Genomic DNA, 25,220 nt, shown 5'->3' on the forward strand with positions numbered 1-25,220 from the left:
ATCAGCACTTGATAATCGTCCGCGCCTCTCTAGTGTATGTAAACATTGAGAGTAGAGCTTAAATATCACAGTGCGGGCAATGTCGTAACCTTAAAGTCTGTCGTCTGAATCCGTGAAGCTGAAATTACCATCGCGAGTGACACTCTAACTACCGCTGGGCGATGCTGCGAAATAAAAACGCACGTTGTCTGAGGATCTTGGAGTTCATGGAGATTCTCACTCGGGCGTGGGGTCTCGTAACTGCAGTAGGTGGGCAGAGTTTCATTTTGACATTATTTTAAATACTGCATTTCGTATTGATGAAACACCACAGCTAATTCATTCATTCGGTGTGTACGTTATTTATCCCAGTTCAAGCGATCTTCAACGCATGGCCCGCGGGCCACCGAGCTGCTCGGGAGCGTTTGTTTACTATAGCGTATTTGCCCGCGGGTCTCCTTGGAAATTTCAGTTGCGGCCCCGCGTTGTGTCAACGATTCAATGCGTCTGTCCTGTTTCTAATTTGCAAGGTTTCAAATGTGGTCGAATAAGTAAACAATATATTGCAAACCATGTTTGGCGATTATTTCAAATGCCGTCGAGTAAGTAAATAAATTGCCAATATACGGTATAACGATGTTTGGCGATTATTTTTATTTCCAGACCCGATTTCGCTCTTTGTTAGGGTTACCGGCGGAACGATAGGAACGCCCACGAACACTTAAAAATGTTCAAAAAATCGTCAACGAGTAACGCGAAATTCCGTTGACGAATTTTTTGTGCATTGTTAGGCAAAGTCATCTACTCTTCCGTATTTAAAAATGTGCCAAAGTGGACGGCGTTGGTGACATATCGCTGTTTTGGCGTTGTCGGAAAATTTGGTACATAAAGGTATTGGAGTTTTGTATAGTAAAGTTGTAACCTCTCTCGTTCCTGGGTTATTAACAGTAACTTCATTGTGTGTAAGAAAAGGTTATTTTTGGGCTGGGGTTTATAATATATATATAGGGGAAAAAGAGCCAAATTTAAACCACCTCTTGTTCTCAGAAATAGGAATTTTTTAGTACATTTACTTGATACCAGAGGTCAGGGCAACTGAAGTATGTATAGCATATTTTTGATATTTCCAGTTGCACATTGTCTTTATTACAGCTATCCCGTTTTAACAAATACCGTTATTGGGAAAATCTCGTTTTAACAAACACTATTCTAATCCCCCAAATAAGTTTACATACAAACAACGCTAGGTAACCTGGAATTCCTTTATAATGAAATTTTGTTATAAGGAGAATCAAGATTAAAATAAAACATCCTAGATCAGATACAAGATTGAAAATAATCAACATTTGCATATTATGCATTATCACTCAGTTGCCGCTGTGGTGGTCGAGTGGTCATAGTGACGGACTCGCATCGCGAGGATCCGGGTTCAAACACCACCGGCACCACAGTGCTGGTCGGCTGAAGTTGGTTTTCTGTGGTTTCCAATTTCAAGGTGCGAATGCGAGCCGATCTCCTCGTTAAAAAGTCTCGACACAGAGAGCAACAGGCCTACAACGTAACAAATATTCAATCATTACACTTCACTCACAATTTGAAGTATAGATGGCAGCACTGAAATATCAAGCACAACACTAGCTACACAGTGGCGGATTACCGCACAGGCGCATGAGACGTCTCAGCAGAGCGGGGGGCCTCCAAATAGTTGTGTGCTTCATCCTACATATGAATTTACTTGCGTATCAACAAATCTCTTGAACTAAGTACAGTATCTGCTCTCCCTTTTTTTTTTTTTAACCACAATTTTTTTTTTTTATGTATACTGTACATAAGAGTTATGGAAGAAAAACGGGAACTGAAAGAAAAGAACAATTTACAAGACGCAGCTCTCAATCTCAAGGGCCAGTTCTTCCCCGACAAAGAAAGAAGAGACATTGTAAAGCGATCATTCAGGGAGGGTCATTTTCAAACAGTATTTCCCTAAGGGCACAAGCAGGAGGAGGAGGTGAGAACAGCAGGTCCTAATGTCTGTCCGAAATGAAAATTGGAGTGAAGGCATAAACAGATGTCTCATTCCACAGTATTAAATGCTTTTATGGGCGCCGATAATACGACAGCTTTGGTGTAAGCTTTTGTATACAGTATAATGGATGGCAAGATGGCTATCGGCAAGCAGCGACATCGACAGGAAGAGACACTCGTACTAATTAACATGAATATAGTAGAGCTCTTATTGTGATTTTGTCTCCCACTTGTTTGAATGAAATACTATAAGCTGGTTCAAACAACATATACATTTGCAATCTATGACTGGAACCATACGACCATATGACAAAAAAAAAGTGGGGTTTGAAATGAATGCTGAATGACATGCATTCTGAATCACGTGATTTTTCTGTTTCTCTTTTAACACTCCCTCCCCGGCTGAAAAAAATCAAGGGGGTTTCTTTTCCTTCTTTCTAAAAAAAGCTATATTTTTGGATTGGTCAAGGAGGCTTGGGTAGACAACATCTTTGTGTCAGACCGAAAAGTGTTTATTGTAATGAAAAAAATGTTCATGCCGATCCTCAAGATTTGCTTTAGGATTTAGATTGCAGAATCTCCAAAAATAACGGTAAGCAAAACTAAAAATATATAAATTATCTGATAAATTTTTATTTGAGCATTTCAATTCAACTACAGTAGTCTCTCGAGAATTCGGTCATGCTCTAATCCAGCACGTCCAGTAGTCAGGATATTTAGGTGGTGTGGTGTCACTTTTCTCCTGATGCCCTAATCCCTTAACACGTTCTAATATTTCTTAATTGCTGATCAAGTCCTGACTATGTCTTTGCACGAAATTTCATATATTATTTCAATGGGTTTCTTCAAAGTTAATCCAGCAATTTCGGTAAAATCTGGCGCACCGTGGTCTAATACGTACCGGATTAGCAAGAGTCTACTGCAGGGGTCTTCAACCTTTGAGGCATAGCAGGCCATATTGAAACATTTTATAAAGTACGCGGGTCACAATGTTATACTGTGGCATTTTTCGTTATTAAACGAAACGGGGGGGGGGGCATAATATAGAAGATTTTTATTCACTCTGAATACAAATAATACAAAGGCAAAGGTGGCCACAACAAGCAGAGTGCCCAACGAGGTGACTGAAAGAGAAAATAATAATAATTAATATAATAATAGTAAAAATAAAATAGAATAAACAAATAAAAAATAATAATTTCTAAAAAAAATTTTTTTAAATAATTTCTTTCATTGACAATAATTTTAATTCATTCTGAAATAATTTCTTTCATTAAATTTTATTCATTCTGTAATAATTTCTTCCATTAAAAATATAATTCTTATATTTACTCTGATATAATTTCTTCCCTCTATTAAAGAAATGTTTTTCTATTAAATATTATCAGTATCTTTATATCAAATCAAATATATTATATTTGAGATATTATCAAATCTTTATTAATCAGTAATATTAAATTACTAAAACTATGACGGATCTCCATTTTTGCCGTGTGGCTGAAGGCACCAGGACGGACATCTTAGATTACTAAAAATATGATGCAGAATTTTACTGTGATTTTTTTTTTTTTAATGGGAGTGTGGTTATTTTTCATCTAGTACCAGAGAATATCATTATATTTCCTTATCTTATTTTTGTGTTTATGGTTTTGGTGATGCAAAAATAAAAAAAAAAGTTATGATTTTCATAATATTGTTCATTTTAGTGAACCATCTCGTTCTTATTAGGGCCAAAAGGGTGCAGTGGTGGACAAACGCAAATTTGTGGGTGGCGGCGGTGGTTGTGACCATGTGTTCAATTTTTCAGGACGGTTCTGATTTTTTTTGGAAAAAATTCTGAATTTTCCCCCTTTTTTAAGCAAATTTATTTTCTTGGTTTGTTATTCAGTCAAAAACGTAGAAAACATTTTTTTTTCCATTTAATTTTTCTGCTCTCGGGGGGGGGGGGGGGTTGACAGCCCCCTACCTTTAACCCGCCCCTGATAGGGGGGGCCTCCAGACTCCAGATCAGGTTGCGCCTGGGGCCTCCCAAAATCATGATCCGCCACTGTAGCAACACACACTCAGACTGTTAGGTGCATCCTGGCATGTTTCATTTCCGGTACATTTCACCCCTGGAAATTTTTCCCCTGACTGTATGAGTGACCATATAAGTGGGCTAGTGAGTTTGTGATTGATTGTGTGAGTGACCAAGTGGGTGATCACATGAGTAAGTGTGAGTGACTGCATAGTGAAATAGATTATCAAGGGAATGATCATTTGCGTTACCGAGTGACTGTATTAGTGATGAAGTTAGTAACCATAGGAATGACCACACTCACTTGGTCTCTCATACGGTCACATACTGTCAGTCACTCATATAAAGTCACAGACACACTCAGTCACTCATATAAAGTCACAGACACACTCAGTCACTCATATGGCTGTCACCACCCTCGTGGTCAGTCATAGTGATTCACTCATAGTCAGGGCAGGCGAAATGTTCGCCTCGGGTTAACTCAACTTAATTTAATTTGATTTTTCTAAAGTTAGTTTTCTCTTGCAGTTTTATGGGGTGTCGGAACTGACTTGACTGTTCACAAACATGATCTTGGTATATATATTTTGTAAGTGTATTTTTTTTTACTATTTATCTTGTGTTGTGGGACAAAAGTTTAAATCATAGATTACAACTAAAAAAATTATTATGGATGATAGTCTGTGGCAAGGTTGTTTGGTTTAAACCAATTGGTTTTTAAAAAAAAATCAAATAAAAGTTGCCTAAATATCATTTTTTTTCTTAGAAAAATATCATATTGGTTCATTATTAGCCAAAATGTTTCATCTTTACCACATTTTATATCGTTGGGGTACATTCTGATGGTATATCTTTAAATGACATAAGATTTTATAAGTGGTTTTTTTTAAAAAGTCTCATAAAAGTGGCCAGAATATATATATATTTTTCATATGAAGTATCTTAGTTATTTAAAGTTATATATATACAAAAGCCAAAATTTCTCATTCTTACAACATTTTCTAACCTTTGGCTACATTCTGATGCTCTATCTTTAGCAAATTCATGAATAAGGATTGCATCACACATCTAAATGTAGTGGTGTATTATCTCACAGGGTTTCTTTTTCCCTTCACAAAGAAGCAGCAACAGTAGTGACACCATCCTGCTAGGGCGCAGATGGTCCTATAATCCAATAAAGACACCAGCTGTCCTTAAAGGACAAAGACTAGTGTACTAGTAGTTACATTACCTAACATACATAAAACGGTTTTTTTTACCAACCCTGGTCTGTGGCTAGTGACAGGAAAGAGAGGGGAGGGAAACAGGGCTGTCTTAAGAGTATTGTGAGCACCCGGGCCAATTGATTTTTCTGAGGCCCTACCAAACAACTTCTCGAAAATTTCAACCAGATCTAATTTTTGTGAGGCCCCTCTTCGCTTGAGGCCAGCGATCTGTGCCCGGGTGGGCCCATACCTTAACACGGCACTGGAGGGGAATCCTCATTCCTTCCATAGTCAATCTAGTTTAGTATATTCTTGGTGATCCGTATGTATGCTATTTTTTTCCCTGTTTGTCTTCCGCTTTGTCTTCATGGTTTTAATGTTTTTCCTGTAAAAAAAAGAGCGGTCCGCCAAGAAAAACAAAAGAACTGGCAAGAGAACGCTGGATTAATCGGGAGTCTACTGTAATATGTATACACAGGAAGAACTGTTGTAATCATAAATATTGTTATAATGAGTTGTCCATTTAGTTGGTATTTGTAAAGAGTTATTTATTGTTTCTGATTTGATTTCACAATGCTATTGTAGAGTTCTCGCTGGCATCCTGTCTGTCTTGGAGACATCATTTGTGGTCAACATATTCTTGGATTTACTAGTCAAGTAAGTTTGTTTTCCTCCTCGAGTGACATTTTCTTTGTTTTTTGACAGTACAAAACTCTGTTATTGATTGAATTTTCCTCCTCTCCACCACCACAAAACATTGGCATCGTGATTATCTTGCGATGCATGTAAGAGCAAAAAAAAGGGTATTGAAAATGGCTTAACCCTTAACTGGTGTGGTGGAGTTATCTTGACACCCCCCCCCCCCACGCATTTTTCATCTTGCCACCCCCCTCGAGAAAGAAATGCATCAGGACCATCTTATTTTCAATACCTTTCAAGTTAGTTGTTTACACGTGTGTGACAAATTTATGATTTTTTTTTCCCTCCCTCTATATCAGCGGTTCCCAACTGGGGTTACGTGAGAGGCCCTTAGGGGGCACGCAAAAAGAAAATGGTAATAGCTGCCACACCCGCCTAAAAAAAGAACAAAATAAAGATTAAATAATTTTTGAAAGTAGGTAGAGGTTTTAACTAATATTGTCAGTTGTAATATAGTGACCTTTTCCCCCTATCAATAAAATCTTCTATAACAGGGGTTGGATCCATTGGAAGGATCAGCTTTCCCTTCTCCCGCCCACAGCCAACTTTTGATCCAGATTCATGAACTCCTTCCTCTTGGCTCACTTTTCTTCAGCATTTTAGATTTGATTGTTGGCGCATGGCGGGTTGTGCATAAAAGCAAAGAGTTAATTAATTTGTGTTGTGTTTTTTTTTGTTGTGGGAGTTTGTATTGAGGAGTGTGCGTGTTATTCCCACAATTTTCTATGTCAACTTTTCTATCAAGCACCTACTACTCATATGATTTGTGCTATAGATCAGTGGCTAAAAACTGGATCTGTGCAGAAGCATACTGAAACACCGAAATGAAGTACTGTGCACCTGTAAATGTGAAAACATATTTTGAATCTTTCAAAAGTGATTCTGTCAAAGCTACAGAGGCCTCTTACAACATTAGCTATTATATTGGGAGATGAGGTGAAAATTTAATTTCAGCGTGCATCAAAGATGTGGTCAGCTGCATACTTGCAGAATAAAGTGCTCTTATAATGAGTTTAATACCTCTGTCAAATAACACAGTGTCTCGAAGAAATATAAATAGATGACAGGACATGCCAGACAATGTTGCGAGCACTGTGTTACTTGTAATTGCTAAGTACTTGAAAGAGAATTCAAAGTAAATCTTTTTTATTTGTCACCTGTTAAAGGGGTCGTATAACTGTTAAAGACTTGTTTGAAGCAATTAATCATTATTTCGTTGAAAAGAGAATTTAATGGTCAAAATGCATTGGACTCGCCATAGATGGAAAAAATCCATGGAAGGTTGCCATTTAAGCCTTCATGCACGCGTGGCAGATTTCTCCCCAAAATGAAATGCACTCACTGCTATATTCACAGACAGAGCCCTGCATCAAAATGTTTGCGTCCAAATTTGCTAAACGTTCTTGATGAAACGGTTAAAGTTGTCAACTTTATCAAGATCAATCCTATCAACTACAGGTTGTTTAAATAGTTGTGTGTGAAGACATGGATAGCCTTCACAAGGCTTTGCTTTTGTACGCTGAAGTTAGGTAGTTGTCCCAGGGTTAATTCCTGATGTGGCTGTTCTAACTTTGGCACGAGGTAGCACTTTTTTAGGAAGTGTTCGAAACACTTCATGATTTCTTGTCTCAAGCCGAGCTAAATTTAATAGTCAGCCACTTGAAAGGATTGAAATCCTCGTTTGAAAAATATTTTTCAGAGCCAGAAATTTGTGATCGGTGGATATCTAATCCTTTCAAAGAAGAGTATTTTGAACAGGCTTCATTGTCGATTCCAGAAAAGGAGAAATTGATAGAGTTCACATCAGATACCACTCTGAAGATCCTCTTCTTCAATGGCGGAATGGAGAACCTAGTCAGTTTTTTGGTGAATTCACCGCATTGATGAATACATTGAACTTTCTAGAAAAGTCATAATGTTTTTGTTGCCATTTGTTAGCTCAGAGCTTGTAAGGACGTTTTCTTTTTATACTTACCTACGTAAAAAATAAATATAGAAGCAAATTTTGAATGCAGCTCTGGATTTGAGTTTGTATTTATCCTCTTTTGATCTTAATTTTTCAAAACTTTGTAATTCAATACAGCCCCAAACATCACATTAGTTTTTTTCCAATCTTTGTGTTAATTTGTTTGCTTAGTTAAACAATAAAAAAAACTATATAAAGAAAAATAGACCATTTAATTCAACATATACCTTTTTTAGGGATGTTTTCGCAATCTGTAATGGGTGAAACAGATTGAGGGGAAGCCTGGGAGATTCGGGGCTAGGGTACGCGAAAAGAAACCGAGCCAGCTGCGGGTACATGGACTGAAAAAGGTTGAGAACCACTGCTCTATATCATTTGATTTAAGTTTTCATAGGATCAAAATGACCCTATCACACCACATGCGTAAGGTTTTTGTCTGAGGGACGGAGTGTTCAGACTGAAATAGTGTTTCGGAAGAGCATGAGTTTTCTTGATAATAGTTTCAAATTAATCATGACACATTGGATGGGGTGATCTACTGTGGGGAGTAGTTAATAATTAGTTAGTAGCTCATGAACTCGGAGTTGCACAACATTCTTACTGTTGCTTGCATTAATTTTATTGTGTCTTGCTGTGTAATGTTCTGAGTATAGATAAGTGTAGTGTGAGTACACTCTTCCTTTATATAACCTGTGACAGACCACATTGTCACATCTCCGTGATCGAGTGAGTATCACGAGCAAACATAAGAGTCGAGAATATGAAATCAAAATCACTTAATATCAATTAAACAGAATTTATAGATTTAAATTTAACATTTAGAAATTTATACAATAAAATATTTCCCCGCACTCACGTTGTTTCACGATTCACCAGTCCACACATCACTATGAAGGATAGTCTATCTAAGCCATGGTCCGGAAATCTACTGAGCTTTTCAGAACTGGACAGACTGTTCCTTTCCATCTATTTATTTTGCATAATCTTATGTATAGAAGCGCCAAATGTAGGCTTGGAAACAATGGTGAAGGGAGAGCTAGCCCATAGCTCTCAGAAGCTAACTCCCCAGGTGAAATTTGGTAAATTTAGGTGGTAAAAGTTGATCGAGAACGCAAGCAAGAAATATGACGATCTCCACTACTTTATATATTAGCAATCGCTGAGGAGGTGGCCAATCATTGCCAATCGCACTGAATTTTACATATGTTCCAGATTCTTTTCTTTAAGATGTGGCAACAGCAATCGTTGAATCGACGCCATGTCGATCTAATGTAAACAACCCAGTGGGTATTGACACCACAATCGACAGTCTCAAACTGACACTGGATGATCGCTGGTATCATGGTGAGAAAAAAGAATTATTAAAAATATTTTAAATTATAAGCACTCTGACTTTCCGCAGGTGTGTACCATTCCAAATCATACCACTTGGCGCTTTTTTCGTCTTGGCAAATTTTCTTCAAATTTATTCTTCTTGCTTAGTGTTAAATATTTTAGTTAGCTAATGTTCATAAATGTGATTCTTTTTAAAAATAAGGTATGTCAAAATGTGCTAATTTTTTTGTCCAAAATGCATGGTATGCTTATAACGGAAAAGTACCTAAATAAGTTTAACGATGTGTATGTAAAGTATGACTGCATCACTGGAAATATGTCTACTACACAGTTGATACAACCATGTGTCACATCAATGTAATTGTGCATTAATCCGCATAACAAAAGTGAAGTGAAATATTTTTCCTTGTGACATTCAAACCTGAGAGTGATACTTGAAAGTTAGTGCAATGCAGAATAGGAAATTTGTGAGGAAAAACCCTCAGATGTGTTGAAAAATTCTAATAACATCTTGGATCCATGGGTTGAATAAGAGATGGTGTTGATGTTTAGGGTACGAAAAAAAAAAGAACAATTTATTAATGTTGTTTAAGTCAAAATTCTCTGTCAAAAATTAGCCAATTGAAGCTGTTTGCATCATAACATGTGGGTCATCTAAATTCTCCAAGCAGAGTTGTGAAATTATTACTTGCTATGACATTTCTGATAAGCTTTTCCGAATAGCTTTTTATAATTTTGTCTCATTTTATGTTTCTTAGAGACGACAAACATATTTGTTGGCGATGCCATCGTGCCATCCAGTGGATAGACCTGTGGAAAAAGACTGCTCTGTATGGTTTCTTCAGTATCTTTTGTTTCTTCAAACCAGCCAGACTTTGGTTAGCCAATGTAGCAGGTAATGCTGAAATTAGTCTATAGTCAAAACTTAGAATACACATGTATCAATGGTTGATATTCCTTTATTTTTCCTCATTTGCTTTCTCACACGAAAGTATAGCTATTTTATATGTATGTGTCTAAAACAATTTTTTTTCATCATCACTAAATTCAATGACTTGATTTGTAATCTCAACAACATTCTAGTTTTCATTGGGATGGATTAATGAGCTGAAGAACGCTACAAATGCATCTACTTCAGCACCTTCAGCTACAAATGCCTCTTCTTGTCTTCAGTTGGTGTATATCAGGGGTTCTTAAACTTGTCCCACTCACGTCACCTCTTATCCTAATCATGCTTATCTGCAGCTCCTCAGAGCAGTTGAATAAAGGATCTCTTCAAAAAAACTTTGTTAGGACACCTCTCCATGTCATCCCTGACAAAGGTTGTCGGTGGGCCATTTGAGAAACCTTTTTTATGTGGTAGCACACTTGGCCGGTTTGCAGGAGTACCAGGGCTTGATTCCTGGTGGAGACCAGATGACTTTTCATGGAACCTGAATAATCATTCACTAAAGACTTTCAGCTATGGGGGGGGGGGGAAGGGAAGAGAATGTTACACCTATAGTCATTACTTGTTAGTATTTCATTGGTAGCTATATGCCAAGCAAGTACAAAATTCTGTTGTTTACCAAATGTCTAAAAAACCTGTTAATGCCATTGATGAAATAGTAGTTGAGTATTGACTTTGTATAGTATTTGACCTGTATTGCAGAATAATTTTGAATTCCTATTCACTCTTTTATATGGAAGTGTACTTTAGCAGGTACAGGGCATTCGAATGGAAAAAAAGCCACCTCTGTCCTTCCACTTATGTTAACAAAGCAAATTTTCTAGTGAACAAGGATGTATCTGTTTGCAGCAGTGTATGGGGCATCAAACACAAACATTTCATCTAAAGTGAAATGGTTAAATGAGGAGGGCACAACTTTTAATCATAGGGATATGATAAATGTATAAGTTAATTAAACAGTATTATCACTTGTTAAATTACTTTTTTGATTATGTTAGGGAATGCTGTAGTAATCAAGTAGTGCTCTTTATTTGGGTTTTTCTCATCCGTTTATCTCCAGAAAAATTTGGGGAACATACGTTTCGATTTTGCCCTGCATGTACAATGATACCTCGTCTTGTGAAGATGATTCATTTAGGAATCACATTCATAAGCTGAAATCTTCCTTAGCCAAAACACGATTCCCTATAGGTGTCTATAGAAAATCATTTAATTCGTTCCAGGTAATGCTCAAAATTTCAAGACAAGTTTTGCAGAATAAACAAGAAACACTGTTGAAGCAAAAAGGGTGGAAAAAAAATACTGACCAATGAATGAAAATGACCAATAGCACAATTGAATACAGCATAGATAATTTACAAGGAGATGAGAAACTGAAGATCTTTTTGTTTCACACTACAACATCTGGGTTGTGTACGTAGAAGTCTAACGAGTTGATACATGTTCGAATGTGCGTGTACATATTATGAACCTAACGTGTTATCCGAAGATGATGCCATTCTTCTCTATTACTATGGAGGTGTTAGTTTAACACCACATTAGTTTGTTTCTGTTTAATGCTTGTTATGTGTAGTTCACCAACAATTTTTCTAGTGGGGGTGCGGTAGCCCAGCCTGATAAGATACTCGCCTAAAGTACCTAAGGATGTTTAGAGGTGTTACGAGTTTTATACCCAGTTTGTTCTTGTCAGAAAACTTTCCTGACACGGCTACAACAAAGACTGTGACATGACTGCAGAAAAGATTGCTACCGCAGGGAGTCCCCCATCTAGGAGGTTAGTGCACCAATCTCTCGATGAGTATAAAAACACAAGTCTGCCATTCAGAATCGGCAAATAAATTGTAGGTCCCAGTCTAATTAGCACTCGTGTGCAGAAAATGACCATGGTGCAACAAGAATGATCAAATGAGTGAAGTGTAATGATTGAATAATTGTGTCGTTGTGGGTCTGTTGCTCTTTGTGGTGAGATTTTAGCAGGAAGATCAGCTCACATTCACACCTTAAAGTTGGGAACCACAGAAAACTAACTTCAGCCAACCACCACTGTGTCGACAGTAGAGTTCGAACCCGAGTCTTTGCGATGCAAGTTTATCACTATGACCACTCCATCACCACAGCAGTGCGGAAAATGACTGTGGTGCGACAAAAATGATTAATTTCTTACTTGGCTGAAAAATTCGTAAATTCGTAATACCATTAGCAGAGGTATCACTTTATATATAAATGAATAATGAATACATAATGATTTTGGTTTTCAAAATGATTAATGCAGATTCATTGTGTATGACTGAGTGGTAATTTTTTTTTTCATTCCATTGTACAGTACTACATTTTGAAATGAAACAGTCTGTGGATTCTATATGTTTGGTATATTTTTCATTTATGCAGGTGGTGTCTTGATTATTCTTGCTTTATTTTATATCATACTGACGTATAAAGTCCATCTGACCATGACAGATTCTCTTGTTCTAGACAGGGATAGTTCATATGACAGGTAAGGATTGACCGTTGTTTCTTTCAAAATCATTCGAATAGGGATCTTTATGTACTCTGAGTGATGCTTTTCCAGAATTTTTTTCTCTCGATGACTGCTGTGAGTTTTTGATTCTTATTTGCATATCATCGGGTTGATATCTGAATTCGCAAAACCTCAGATATTGTGAACCTCAAACAATAGAGACAGGAAAATGTATTTGTACTCGCTTTGGCAGTACATATATTAAAATTGGAACGATGCAGAGAGGAAAATGTATTTTATTTGATGATCGCTTTTCTCTGTACGTATCTAGTTTTGTTACTCCATTCAGTCAGGAGCAGCTTAACTCTATAAAAGCCAAAATGCCCGAAGATGGCCGAGACAGACAGTATGGGTATGTTTTGGATTTGTGAAGGGTGAGGAAGACAATGAAAGATCATCAGAGGCAGAAACCTGAAAAATAAGTCTAAGTCTCATAGACGGGTGAAGTGAAAAAGAGTAAAAATAGAAAAAAAAATTAGTAAAAACTTGGACGAGTTTATTTAGATGAAAATACAAAAGAGGCTGAAATAGTTAAGCAAGGGGTGCCGTGCACTGTGTGGCACCTTAGGTTTTAGTTAGACAGAAAAAGTTTGCTTGACCAGAGGTAGATTTATGGATTAGCTGACAGTGGGCTTCAAAAATTTTGCTGCCCTTCTCTCATCCTAGTCTAATTTTCTCGATAGCTTATTTTTTAAATTTGCCAGGATATAACCTACTCAGCCCGTAAACGTGCCTTTGTTTATCAGTTATTTTTTTGGTTACTGTTGATCTGGTCCTTTGCTCTCTAGGTCACTTTTTGGTCATTCACCAGGGCCGTTTTAAGAGTGTCATAGGCCCAACACAGTGATTTTTCTGAGGCAAGAAAATGTCTATTTACCAATTGATATACTTATTCTCAAAAATTGTTACCAGATCTCATCATCATGAGACCTCCCTTCTGCACTTGTTGTGACTTCTTGGGCTGTCCCTGGGTAGACCCATGCATTAACCCTTTAAGTGACTTTTAAAATTTTCCTGATCTGCATTATAACTGCCACATTTGAAATAAAAGTGTGTTAAGAACCCGAGACATTTTAGAGTGGCCAAAATAAAGTGGATCAGGTTTGGCGAGATATCTTGGGATTGCTGCTGTAAGGGTTAAGACAATGCAGTCATTAACATGCTGGCACACAGTTTTGGTCACTCTCATGCTTGTAAACTCTAGGTCACTCACCGACCTAGTTTCTTGCTCTCTGGATAGAGGTGCAGTTATAGTTTTGATAATTTTGATACACTTCTCCCATTATGCTGATTTTCTTACCACTCATTTCTTAAATTAGCCGGCTAAGGCCCTCTGTAAATATGCATCTACACATGACATCACACTTTTAAGTCATACCTTGCGGACTGTGGATGTTGAGGAAACTTGAGACTGAGCTTGTTATAGTAAATATCAGAAACAAGAATGTGGGGCAAGTATGCGTTTTGATGCTCTCTCACCTAGTAATTTTTCCAGAACGTTCAAACAGAGGCAAATTAGGAATTCAGCTTTCTGTTCGATCCCTGGTGCATGAGAAATGGCTTTAGAAATATTTTTTAAAAATAAGAGTCGCTTCGTTATACTACCTCTTCACAGGATAACTGTCGGTGATGATGACTCATCAACAAGAGCTGTAATGTGAATTTAGCTATGTAGCATAATTAAGAATGGTAAAATGATTCTGGTCTAGACCAAAAAAAGAAACCAAAAAACAAAAAAAGTACAATATTTTTAAAAGTTGGGTGTATGGGAACGTACATTCTGCTTGGTAAACAATTTTGTAGTTTTTTCTCTGAGTAGCTTTACCAGGGTCTCAAATACAAATACAAATACAAATACAAATACAACGCCACAACAGGCAAAATGCCCAACGAGGTGGCTGATAAAAAGATGCCCATAAAAATATGGTTGTCATATGTTTCAAAAATACAGCAACCCAATTAAAAATGCAATTAACACAAATTACAAACAATATATACACATGATAAAATATTATACAATGCCCATAAAGAATACTTATGGTTGTCTTATTCTAAGAATGGATAGCTTCTCGATTTACCCCAACATGTTTATCGTATTTCTTTTTAAACGTGTCAATTGTGTTACAATTTACTACCTCCGGGGGTAAGCTATTCCATTTATTAACAACCCTATTGGAGAAAAATTCCCTGCGACACCATAACCTTGCATTGTCCCTCACCAATCGATACTGGTGTCCCCTTGTAAAAGCAGTCGATTGGCGGTGTACTAAAAGTTCATGGTCCATCCTATCCATCCCATTGAAAATTTTGAACACTTCGATCATATCTCCTCGACACCTGCGTTCATCCAATGTAAACATATTCAAAAAATGAAGTCTTTCTTCATAACTCAAGCCCTGTGTGCCAATAAGGACACGTGTAGCTCTTCTCTGCACCCCTTCAACCAAGTCTATGTCCCTCTGTAGGTATGGTCTCCAAAACCTTACAGCATACTCCAGTCCAGGACGAACTAAGCCTCGAAAAAGCGGAAGAATGACTTTAGGAGAACGCGAAGAGACCTTTTTGAAAATGAGACCAAGCAGTCTCTTATGGTAAAGCTCTGTCAGCCTTGCACATGAGGCTTTGCATCCTGGTGGCAGGTTAGCTCGAGCCGCCCCCTCATGCAGTTTCTCAAACTTGTAGCCAAATTGAGCAACTGTTTCTTGCAGTGAATGATTCGCTATCAGTTTTTATTGAAGATTGTTTAGCAAATGCAACTGATCAGCTTATTGGATGTATTTTTCAAGTTTTATAAAAGTACTTTTACAACACTTTTATTGTGTAATCCCGGCCTAACTCATGTTTTTTTATTCCATAGCGATCACTGCTGTGATCAAGCTGTGATCGCTGTGGAGGATCAGGAGCCAAGCACATTCCTCCCCCAACCTTCTTTGCATAGGAATCAAATTGTGTTATTTCATATCCTCTTGAATTTTTCCATTGCACGCAACTGTGTGTTGTGTTGCTACAAATACCAAAGCATGCTATGCTGCCACCTAGTTGTCAGCTCTGTCACTGAATGAATGTTGCTTATTAGGGTTACCAGATTCCAAAACTTAGAAATGAGGATGAATGCCCCTCTTTTTGAGCATAAATAAGTTATGTTCACAACAGACGGCATCACTATACCTTCAAAGAAGAATTACTGTTTTCCAACCAAAATAGAACTACTTTCATTATGTGCACAGAATAATTTTTCTAGGAATAGTCTGGGGGGCATTGGGGGACTCCAGAATAATAAGATGTGGAGTTATAATTTTGAAAACTATGTAAATTATTGGGTTGATATTTCCAAGAGCTGCCATGTTTACAGGGGCAGGACTTTTTATGACAGATTTGTTATGATGGTATTTTCACTCTCGTAGATCTTTACTCATCAAAATCATTTTAAAGGGGAAACCTTGGGTGGGTAAATAAGCGCAGATAAATACAATACTTTTGAAATGCTGATTCAACTCTTTGCTATTTAATGCTCAATTCATCTCAATATACCTCCTTTCATATATTTCTAAAAAGTGCTGTCAGCCTCTACAGATGGACTGTATATTTTCTAGTTGCATGCATTCTTTGGGACAGTGACCATAAGCGAAGGGAACTTGAGTGCATCTGGTTCTTTGGGTTCAGGTCTATACTGAAGCTGACTTCAAAAAAATTAGGTCCCTTTCTGTTCTTTATGAAGGATTTTTTTACTCTTTATCAACAATTTACCAGTTGACTTTTCTTTTGGCCGAACACCTCAGTTACTTTAGATTCCTTGTTCATCTTCTGACACACAAATACCCCTTTTGACCAACACCATACTAGAGATAAGCCTATCTCTTGCATGGTGCTGTTTCGGCTCAGGAATGTCTTGACTGCTCGTTTTTGTATACCAGTGATTCTCTAAGTGCACTTTGCAGCTCCCAGAGGTGTCGCCAACCTTTGTCAGGATGTCAAGGTGAGCTTGTGATATTCATATGTACCTGTTCATTGCTTTGAAGTGGTTCTTTGTTAGGGTGCTCAGTGGAGACACGTATGAATGTTGACTGACAGGAAAGCCCTTTACCAATTGTAATATTTTTACTCTTCCTACTGTAGCGAGGGAGAAAATAAAATAATGCATAATGCTGGGGTGAACAGGGGAAAAACTTCCAACTTTTGGGTTACTGAGGAAGCATCTCAAGGGGGTGGGGTGGGGGAAGAAGACACTTGAGTATATTTCTTCCATCTACTCTGTGCTGAGCTATCCTGCCCTTGTACAAGAGAAAGTCCATTGTAATATTGAACAACTTTAATTGGATTTGTGTTTTCCGTGATGAGATAAAGACTTGTGTGTTTAATTTTTTCATGCAGGTTTGAAGATTTTCAAGAAGAAATTGATGATAGTCTTCCAGAGCCATCTGGTGCAAATGTTGGTGATCAGAACGATATCCTGCAAGTGTAATTATGATAGCCAGTGATATAATATCGAATCGGGACAGCAGTGATGGCTACCGCATGGAGAAAATCACCAATAAAATGTAAAAAAAGACTAATTGTGAAAACCCCAAAATAAGAATCGCATCAGACTTGTCAATTTTATTGAACTGCTGTTCATTTTTTTTGTTCAGCAGGCAGCTAACCTGCCTGCCTTGGTTGTCAATGCACAAATTAGCTAGTGTTGCTACTTCATATAACAGTATTATATGAAAAACGAAGATATATATATTTTTTGCCTTATAAGATTGTATGATTTGCTTTTTATTTCTTGAATCAAAGCAGCTAAACTCGCAAAATATTTTAAATGATTGATATATTTTCTTTGTTTAACCTTGTATTAACCCTGTGCGTTTATTATTTTCTTCTGCATTGAAGTATTATGTTATATGATTTTGTTTTTCGTTTACTCTTGATATTTGCGATGTTGATTTAATTTCAGTTTTTTATATCTTGGGAATGATGCATGAGTTTTAGTATATATATTTTTTTCAAATCAGTATTTTGCAAGTCTTCACATGTTTTTGCTGCTTTTGAATTTCTGGTCAATTTCAATAGGTTCAGTAGATCCTGATAAAATTTTGCGCTTGCAAACTTTTCCAAGAGCAGCCTGTCAGAAGAAAATTTCTTTTATTGTTAAAAGTTCGTATTTTTCATTGGCTGGGAGAAGCGACACAGATTTCCATCAAGTTATTTCAAATTAAAGTGTTGGCGTTCAATGTTTCATTTGGTTCCTCGTGAGAATCATAGGAATGTCTGTAAAAAATGCGTAAATTGATTTTTTTCCATCAACTTGTTTTAATGCTTCAATTTCTAATTATTTTAATTTGCTTAAAAACTGAGCAAATTAAACTTATTCATTGTCTAGAAATTTGTGTATAGGTTTTTTTTGGAGGGGAATTGCAGATTGCAATATAGGCGTCTGAAGTGCTTCAGGCTTATTGATGCTCAGCTGTAGCTTTATACTGGAAATTATTTTTATTTGTAAATTAATTTTAGGTTTCCTCAAACTTGTTTTACAAATTGCTTTGGGTGCTCCGGCTCAGACGCCACTGGATTGCAAGTCCTGATTGGAAACCATTTGCAATGCAATCAAGAAGTTTAGATACACTACCTTGTTGGTATATCAGTGTAGCTTGGGAAAAACTAGTCAAAGTCAACCTTGACCATTTGGTCAAGCATTTGTTATTATTTAACAAAATACTACTTCAAGAAACTGTGACTACCAAGTTTTACACATACATTTTGATGCTAATATTTGGTTCAAGTATTGAAGTTGCATGCTTTCTATCAGGTAAAGTTAGAATTCATGAAATGTTCTTCACATTTTCCTTTGATGAATAGCTAAAGAGCCTGGTCCGTTGTGTAGCTCGCAACAAACATTTTCTACACTGGGAATTGGCAAACTGATGAGACCATAGAGCCAAACTCATCCCTCTCAACAATTTCAAAATTATTTGCAAGCCATAAATGCATTTTTAGAAAGCAGAAAAATTTGAAGTGATTAATTCATATGATTTATAATATTTGTGGTTGCTGAAACAATTAAATGCGATGAAACCTCACTTCAATGATACTCTATACAACAATAAATCTCCCCATGATATTTTTTTTCAAATCTTGTTTTGCAAATTGACTTTAGTCTAATGTTAAACTCTTCATGATACAATGATATCCTCTATTATGATAAATACCTATATAATGATATTTTTAAAGAGATTTTGAAATTGCTGCAACAGTAATTTTTTAAAATGTTTCTATAGATCACTTGCAGTATATTTTCAAACTTGCAACCTTGTTTTTGTTCTTCCAACGGTGTTTAATCATATCTGTATTTTGCTCCACCCAATCACCGAAAGTGTTGATGAAGCTGTCTGTGATGCTACTTTCTGTGTAAAACATCAAAGTATTATGTAGTGAACCCCTTAAAGGGGCAATTCATCTAATTGAATTTTATTGATCCACTAATCAATTGAAACTTTTTGTGATGAATAATTACTTAAAAGCACATTTTTTTATGGTGCTAATGATGCAAATTTAAAAAATATGGCGACATCATAAATTTGGTGGCACATGACGATAATGTTGCCTCTCAATATAATGATAATCCCTCTACAAATGTATTTTTTCTTAGTCTGCAGAGTGTCATTAGGAGGTATTAGTATCATTAGAGGGTTTTCACTGTGTAATAAACAAGTGTGAAATTTTCTTTTTTTTTTAAATGAACAAAAAATCTCACAGAAATAGCTCCCATTGATTTGAATCAGTGTGAGCAGTAAGGGATGTTCATTTGTGATTTAAAACACAATTCTCAGTTGGCATCAGTAATTTGGCTCCTAAACTTACATTTTACCTAAGTCATGTTGAAAAAGAAAATTTATTACTAAATTTTTTCAAATTGTCATTCGAGTCAGGAAAACTCGTTGACGTAATACCAGTGGTGTAAAAAATCCATTCAACTACAACTTATTTCAGTGTAATAACACCAGGGGAACTTTTTCATTTGAGATTTGTTACTATAATTACAATGTTTGTGTATGAAATTTTTTAAATATTTTACCGTTTTGATTTGTTTCTTGTGCCATTTTTTTTTTCAGAGATGCAATATATAGAAATATTCTTATATATAGAAGTTTTATCATATACTGTGACAGAGTTATAAACACAAAAACTAAAAAGGCAGACTTTTTTCCCTTTTATGTTGTTGCTGTGTAACCAGACTGTGTTATTGATATCTTTTTTTTTCTATGATCAGATTGTGTTTTACTTGTTTGAAATCAATAATATACATGTTTTAATGGTTGAAATACAGTAAAATCTCATGACAAAGATACTCAATATAATGATAAATCCATGTATGATGATAGTTTTTCGAGTCTTGTTGGAAATGTCTGTATTCTAATGTTATACAGCTGCCTCTAAATATAATGATGATCCCTCTATAATAATATTTTTTATTGGTCCGCAGAATATCGTTCTGTTGAGGTTTCACTGTAATTGAAAATCATTATTTTCCCTCTCCTTTAATTTCATAAATATCAGTATATATATATGTGTGTTTGCATTTCTGAACCCTGGAATTCTACCCTGTGGTGTATATGTATCCTGAAATTAAATTAAGTTGGACATGTATGTTTATCCGGCACATACCAGCTTATTTTTTCTTGATCACCCCTAAAGCATAAATCTCTGGAACTTTTCATATTTTTATAACGATACAGTTCTGAGTCTGAAATTATCCTCAGTTACCAAATTATCGATTCTAGAATCTTCCTTCAAATAACCCTTTCCAGTTCCGTCCATGTATTTGCACAACACATTTTAAATTATTTAATTTTGAAAGTAATATCTCCTAAACAAAACGCAACCTGTTTGCAACTTGTTTTGCAACCTTATGGTAGATCATGGTTAGTGTTCACAGTAAATATCAAGGCAGTTTGAAGACTGAGTAAGGAGAGTTTGTTCTCTTTGGGTTATGGGTAAAATTCCTGTACTTGAGTAACATTGTGTAAGGGAAATAAATTTTTGAAATATAAATTTCTAGGGTAAATTCCAGGGTTAAAATCCTCTCCTGTGATATTTTTTTTTGTTGTCCTTTATATATAAATATACAGTGTGCGTTTTTGTTTTTCGCTAGCCTTATTATTGCCAGTATTGTATTGCGTGTGAATAGATATTGGTTATGAAGTTTTATTTTTTTGTGTTATCACAGTCAAACCTCAATGTCTTGAAGAAAAGAATTTTCCTCATCTACTTTGAGCATTTGCTCTTGCAACTTTTTGATGCTGTCTCAAAGAATTTTTTCAGAAACCCTTGCTATCTTGAATTGTTGTATAATAAACACTTCTCTTTTGCGGACACTCCCAAATTTTTGCCCTATCTCCCAGAATCCTGAGAAAGTTTTATACAGCCCAAAATTTAGCTGTAATCTCAAAAAATCCCTATTTTTTGGGGAAATTTTTTTCTTGAATTTACTTGGAAATGTCAGTTTTAGAGGGTTCATTTTTGTTAAAATGACATCACATGCACTATATTAGTTGTCATTGGTGTGTCTAATCACACACAAAAAAAAAAATTTCAATTTTGGCAAGGAAATGACTAAATTTGCCAAAAAGTTAGCAGTTTCAGATCCTTGACAGTTGAATCAACTCGAGAACTTTTAATGGATGATCACGTCCCTTTTTGATGAGCCCGATGCTGATTTTGATTATTTAACTTAAGATAGAGGAAGAAAAAAAATCTACAATTGTACTTTCATTTGTGAAAAAAGTTCCCTACTTTCTTCTCAAAAATCCTCTTTTTATTTATCTTCCTCATTTTTCTGAAAACTGTTAGGACCAAGCACAAATTTTATCATCTCTAGCTCATGAAAACTCTTTTGTTAATTTTATTTTTCTGTTGAATTCGAAACATCGAGGTTCCACTGTGTATTAGTTTTTTTTTGTATAATTTCTAAAAGTTGTTTTTTAAATTAATTATACACTGTGTTCAATGAATAATATTTTTAGCTACAACACAAGTGTTGTCGATTAATTAACCAGTCATCTGGTCAATTATAATTTCCCCTTCTACCTTTTCTGCAAGTTTTTTTATATTTTTTATGAATGCATTCAAACTGATTTCACATCATGTTCTTTGCTGTTTTTAAAATCATAAAAAAATTAATTATTGAAGTAATCATTAATTAGTTTTATAAATTGAAATAGATTATAAACCAGCATGACATGCTCTTTAGTCATAGCCAGATGGCTAGTTAATTCCACTTGGACACATAAGCATAGCTCCTATTAGCTCATAGTGGTGGATTGGGCTTTAACTCTTTTACAGCCGGTTTTTTTTTCTCAAAATAGACTCGTCCAAGTTTCGACTAATCTTTTCTCTCTTTTTTTAGTCTTTTTCTTTTCTCCTCACCCTTCTATGAGAATTAGACTTGTTTTTCAGGTTTCTGCCTCTGACGAGATCTTTTTCTTCTTCATCCTTCACAAATCCAAAACATACCCATACTCCTTTTTTCAGCTGTCTTCGGGCGTTTTGGCCTTCATAGAGTTAATGCATTGATTTCTTTATTCTCATTCTTTTGAATAAAATTCTCATCTCATATTTTACAATGCAGAACATTTTGCATGAGGCTTTGGTGCACCGGTGATGTCGTTATATAATAAGTCATTGATAAAGTTTGTTTGTTCTTCAAATCGAAGTTTTGATCTCAATTTTTAAGCTCATTAAGGATGTGGTTGCAAAATTTATAAATCATTGTGTAAATTTAAGATTGTTTTTCCTGATTATATTTGAGTACTTACTGATCCTCTCGCTGATTTTTGCTCACATCATATTCATTGCTTTCGTATTTCGAATCAAGTACTTGGATCATCAGATTACATAAATATATTATGCAACATGTATTTTTATATAATATGTAATGCTATTAATTGCAACGATCTGCTCGTGAATTCATATTTATGTATCAGTAGAATACTGATCCTATGTCTGTAATTGTATTGAATGTTTTTTACTATGTATAATTGCTATCTACTTTCTGTTACCTATGGGTTTTGATATGATTTTGCCATTCATTTTTATAAATATCGATTTTGTAGAGAAAAACATGTCATAATCTTATATGAAGTGAAATGACAGTTCTATCAGATTACGTGGTGGAAATGATAATACTAAAAAGTCGTGACGATGACTTTGTTCCTCTAAACAATTGTTATTTCCCAGCATCTTGCATGCACACCAGTCGTAAATAATATACTGAATATGTATGAATTGCTGGATTCTGATTGAAATATATATATACAATGTAATAAGTATTGTATCCCATCTTCCAATGGGTAGCGACCAGAAAATAGTACTTCATTTTGGAAAAAGGTAAAGCATGTTTGAATCAGTGGGAAAAGGCAACAAGTAATCATGTATGAATGGGGCATGTTCCATGTGATGGCCATCCACTGTCACAACATGCTTTGAATTTCCGCAATAATGAGGGGGAAAGTATCTGACAAGATTCATGTGAATTCCTTCAAACATTCAGCAACATTTTGTGATGTCCTATGGACCATCGAACACCTTCCTTTTGGTATTGCATCAATTCAAAGTTCAGTCGAACTCCGTTATAATGAACTCAAATAGACCAGAGATTATATAATACAAACAACCAAATTATATATCAACCAAATTCGTTATAAAGGAATTCAAGGTTTTTGCATTGTTTCTATTCAAACCTATCTGGGGGATTAGAAAAGTGTTCGTTATAAAAAGAAATGTTTTTGCTATGATGATATTTTTTAAAATGGGATTCGACTGTTGAAGGAGGGGGGGGGGTGGCGCCAATGGGGCATTTTAGTTTTTGATTTTTTTGAAGTTAAATAAACAACTTATTGCTTTATTGATAAACATAGACATTTGTGTTGTATGATAAAATATTCAAAACCAATAATTTCTGTTTCTTTTGCAGTGATGATCCTTCAACTTTTGTCCCGATAGGACAAGAAAAATAGACTCAAAAATATTGATAAACACTTATTTAAAGCTTACTAGTTTCAATTGTTGTTAAGCTATAGTGTAGCTTTGATGCCAATACCGAATATTCAAGTTTTTCTTGCTTGAGAGAAAACACTTTTAGGCCTGATGACCAATAAAAGAAATTCAAACTCGTTAAAAAAAACATTGAACTTTTTAGGGGGGAAAAATGGATTTTCGTTTTTCCTTTTCTCTAGTAATTAGGAATGGTTTACTTTCTGTGATTAATGACAGCATCTTGATTGTCGTCATTAAGATGGGAAAGACATATTTGGAAAAAAAATTCTGAAATGTGGCCTCGTCTCATTAGTCCCCACTTTCCCCTATAGTCACCATAACACATTGACAGTGGGTGGCCACGTAGAATGTGTGATACAAAGGATTACCATTTCCCGCCTGCTCCAGAAATATTTTTCCACTTCTAATGATAACTTTGTTGTCTATTTCTTGTCACCAGTGAAACACCCGATACCCATTGTACGGAATCGATTGTAATTCTACGTGTTTTTTCCTAATCGTTACTTAATTCAGTACTTTAACTTGTCCGTATTATGGTTGATTTCTGAAATTTTTTTTTATCCGTGTCATATGTATCTAAAAGTGTTAATTTGTTTTCTGCTGCAATCATTTGCAGCAATAATTTCGATTTTGTATATTTGTGTTTTGTTGTTTTTATTTGATTAAACATATTACAGATTGAATTTGTTTTGGTTCTTGTTTTGTTCTTCCATGACTATGCCTTTCTGATTAATAACTTGAAAATGGATTCTTTCCATTATGCATCTCAAATATCAGTCATTTATTTTCCATTGTTTGTTGAAAATGACTGTGATGTGTTAAGAAATGATTGTATGATGTACTACAATAGTTTATTTCATCCGGTGGTTACAGACCCCTAAGTCAAGAGCAGTAGTGGCTTTAGGGCAGCGTAGATGCAAAGAAAGAGGTTGATTTATGGTTTTGTCGCCTGTGGGCTCCACAGACTTTGCCGCTCTTCTCCAATTCTATTCTAATTTTCTAGACCACTCATTCCTCAAATTTTCTGTCCCAGGCTGCAGTCCGCTTATCCCCACCCTTGTAAATAAGCCTGTCTTTCTTTTGGTCACACCTATGCTTACACACTCTTTAGGTCACTCTTAACCCATTCACATGCTAGCATGCTGTTTTGCTTACATGTTTGCAACTCTTTGGGTAGTTACCTGACCAATACAATTGCTCTCTATGCCACTCTCGATCACTCACATGCTTGCGCGTATTTTTGGTTCCACCCATGCGTAAATACAGGCTATGTCACTTTTTGGTCCCTTACTGACCTTCTACCTTGCTGTCTAGGTCACGGGTATCAAACTGGGGGTTCCGCATGATCAAACGTCACGGAATCCTTAGAAGTCCCTGAACCCAAAGAGAGAAACTTTCTAAGAAAAAACTTTCTTGTTACTGATGCTCGCAAAGCTGTTCTTTGTTTTGAATTTTAACGAGATAGTGCCGTTCAAAATAAAATCTAGTCACTTGGA

The 25,220-nt window shown here is 35.8% G+C and overlaps 1 protein-coding gene across 1 annotated transcript; it reads left to right on the forward strand.

The window, feature by feature from the left end:
- Positions 1-45: 45 nt before the first annotated feature.
- LOC149081330 (transmembrane protein 72) lies at positions 46-24,407 on the forward strand. Its single transcript, XM_089238167.1, has 6 exons — positions 46-249; positions 4,547-4,607; positions 5,809-5,880; positions 9,982-10,118; positions 12,561-12,666; positions 17,062-24,407. The coding sequence occupies exons 1-6, from the start codon at positions 162-164 to the stop codon at positions 17,150-17,152; spliced, it is 555 nt and encodes a 184-aa protein (XP_089094293.1). The 5' UTR covers positions 46-161; the 3' UTR covers positions 17,153-24,407.
- Positions 24,408-25,220: the final 813 nt, after the last annotated feature.

Source organism: Pholcus phalangioides, unplaced genomic scaffold, assembly GCF_987345545.1.
Source record: "Pholcus phalangioides strain wild (caught in Gottingen) unplaced genomic scaffold, Ppha-v1.0 ptg000010l_1, whole genome shotgun sequence".
In the NCBI taxonomy this organism is placed as follows: domain Eukaryota; kingdom Metazoa; phylum Arthropoda; class Arachnida; order Araneae; family Pholcidae; genus Pholcus; species Pholcus phalangioides.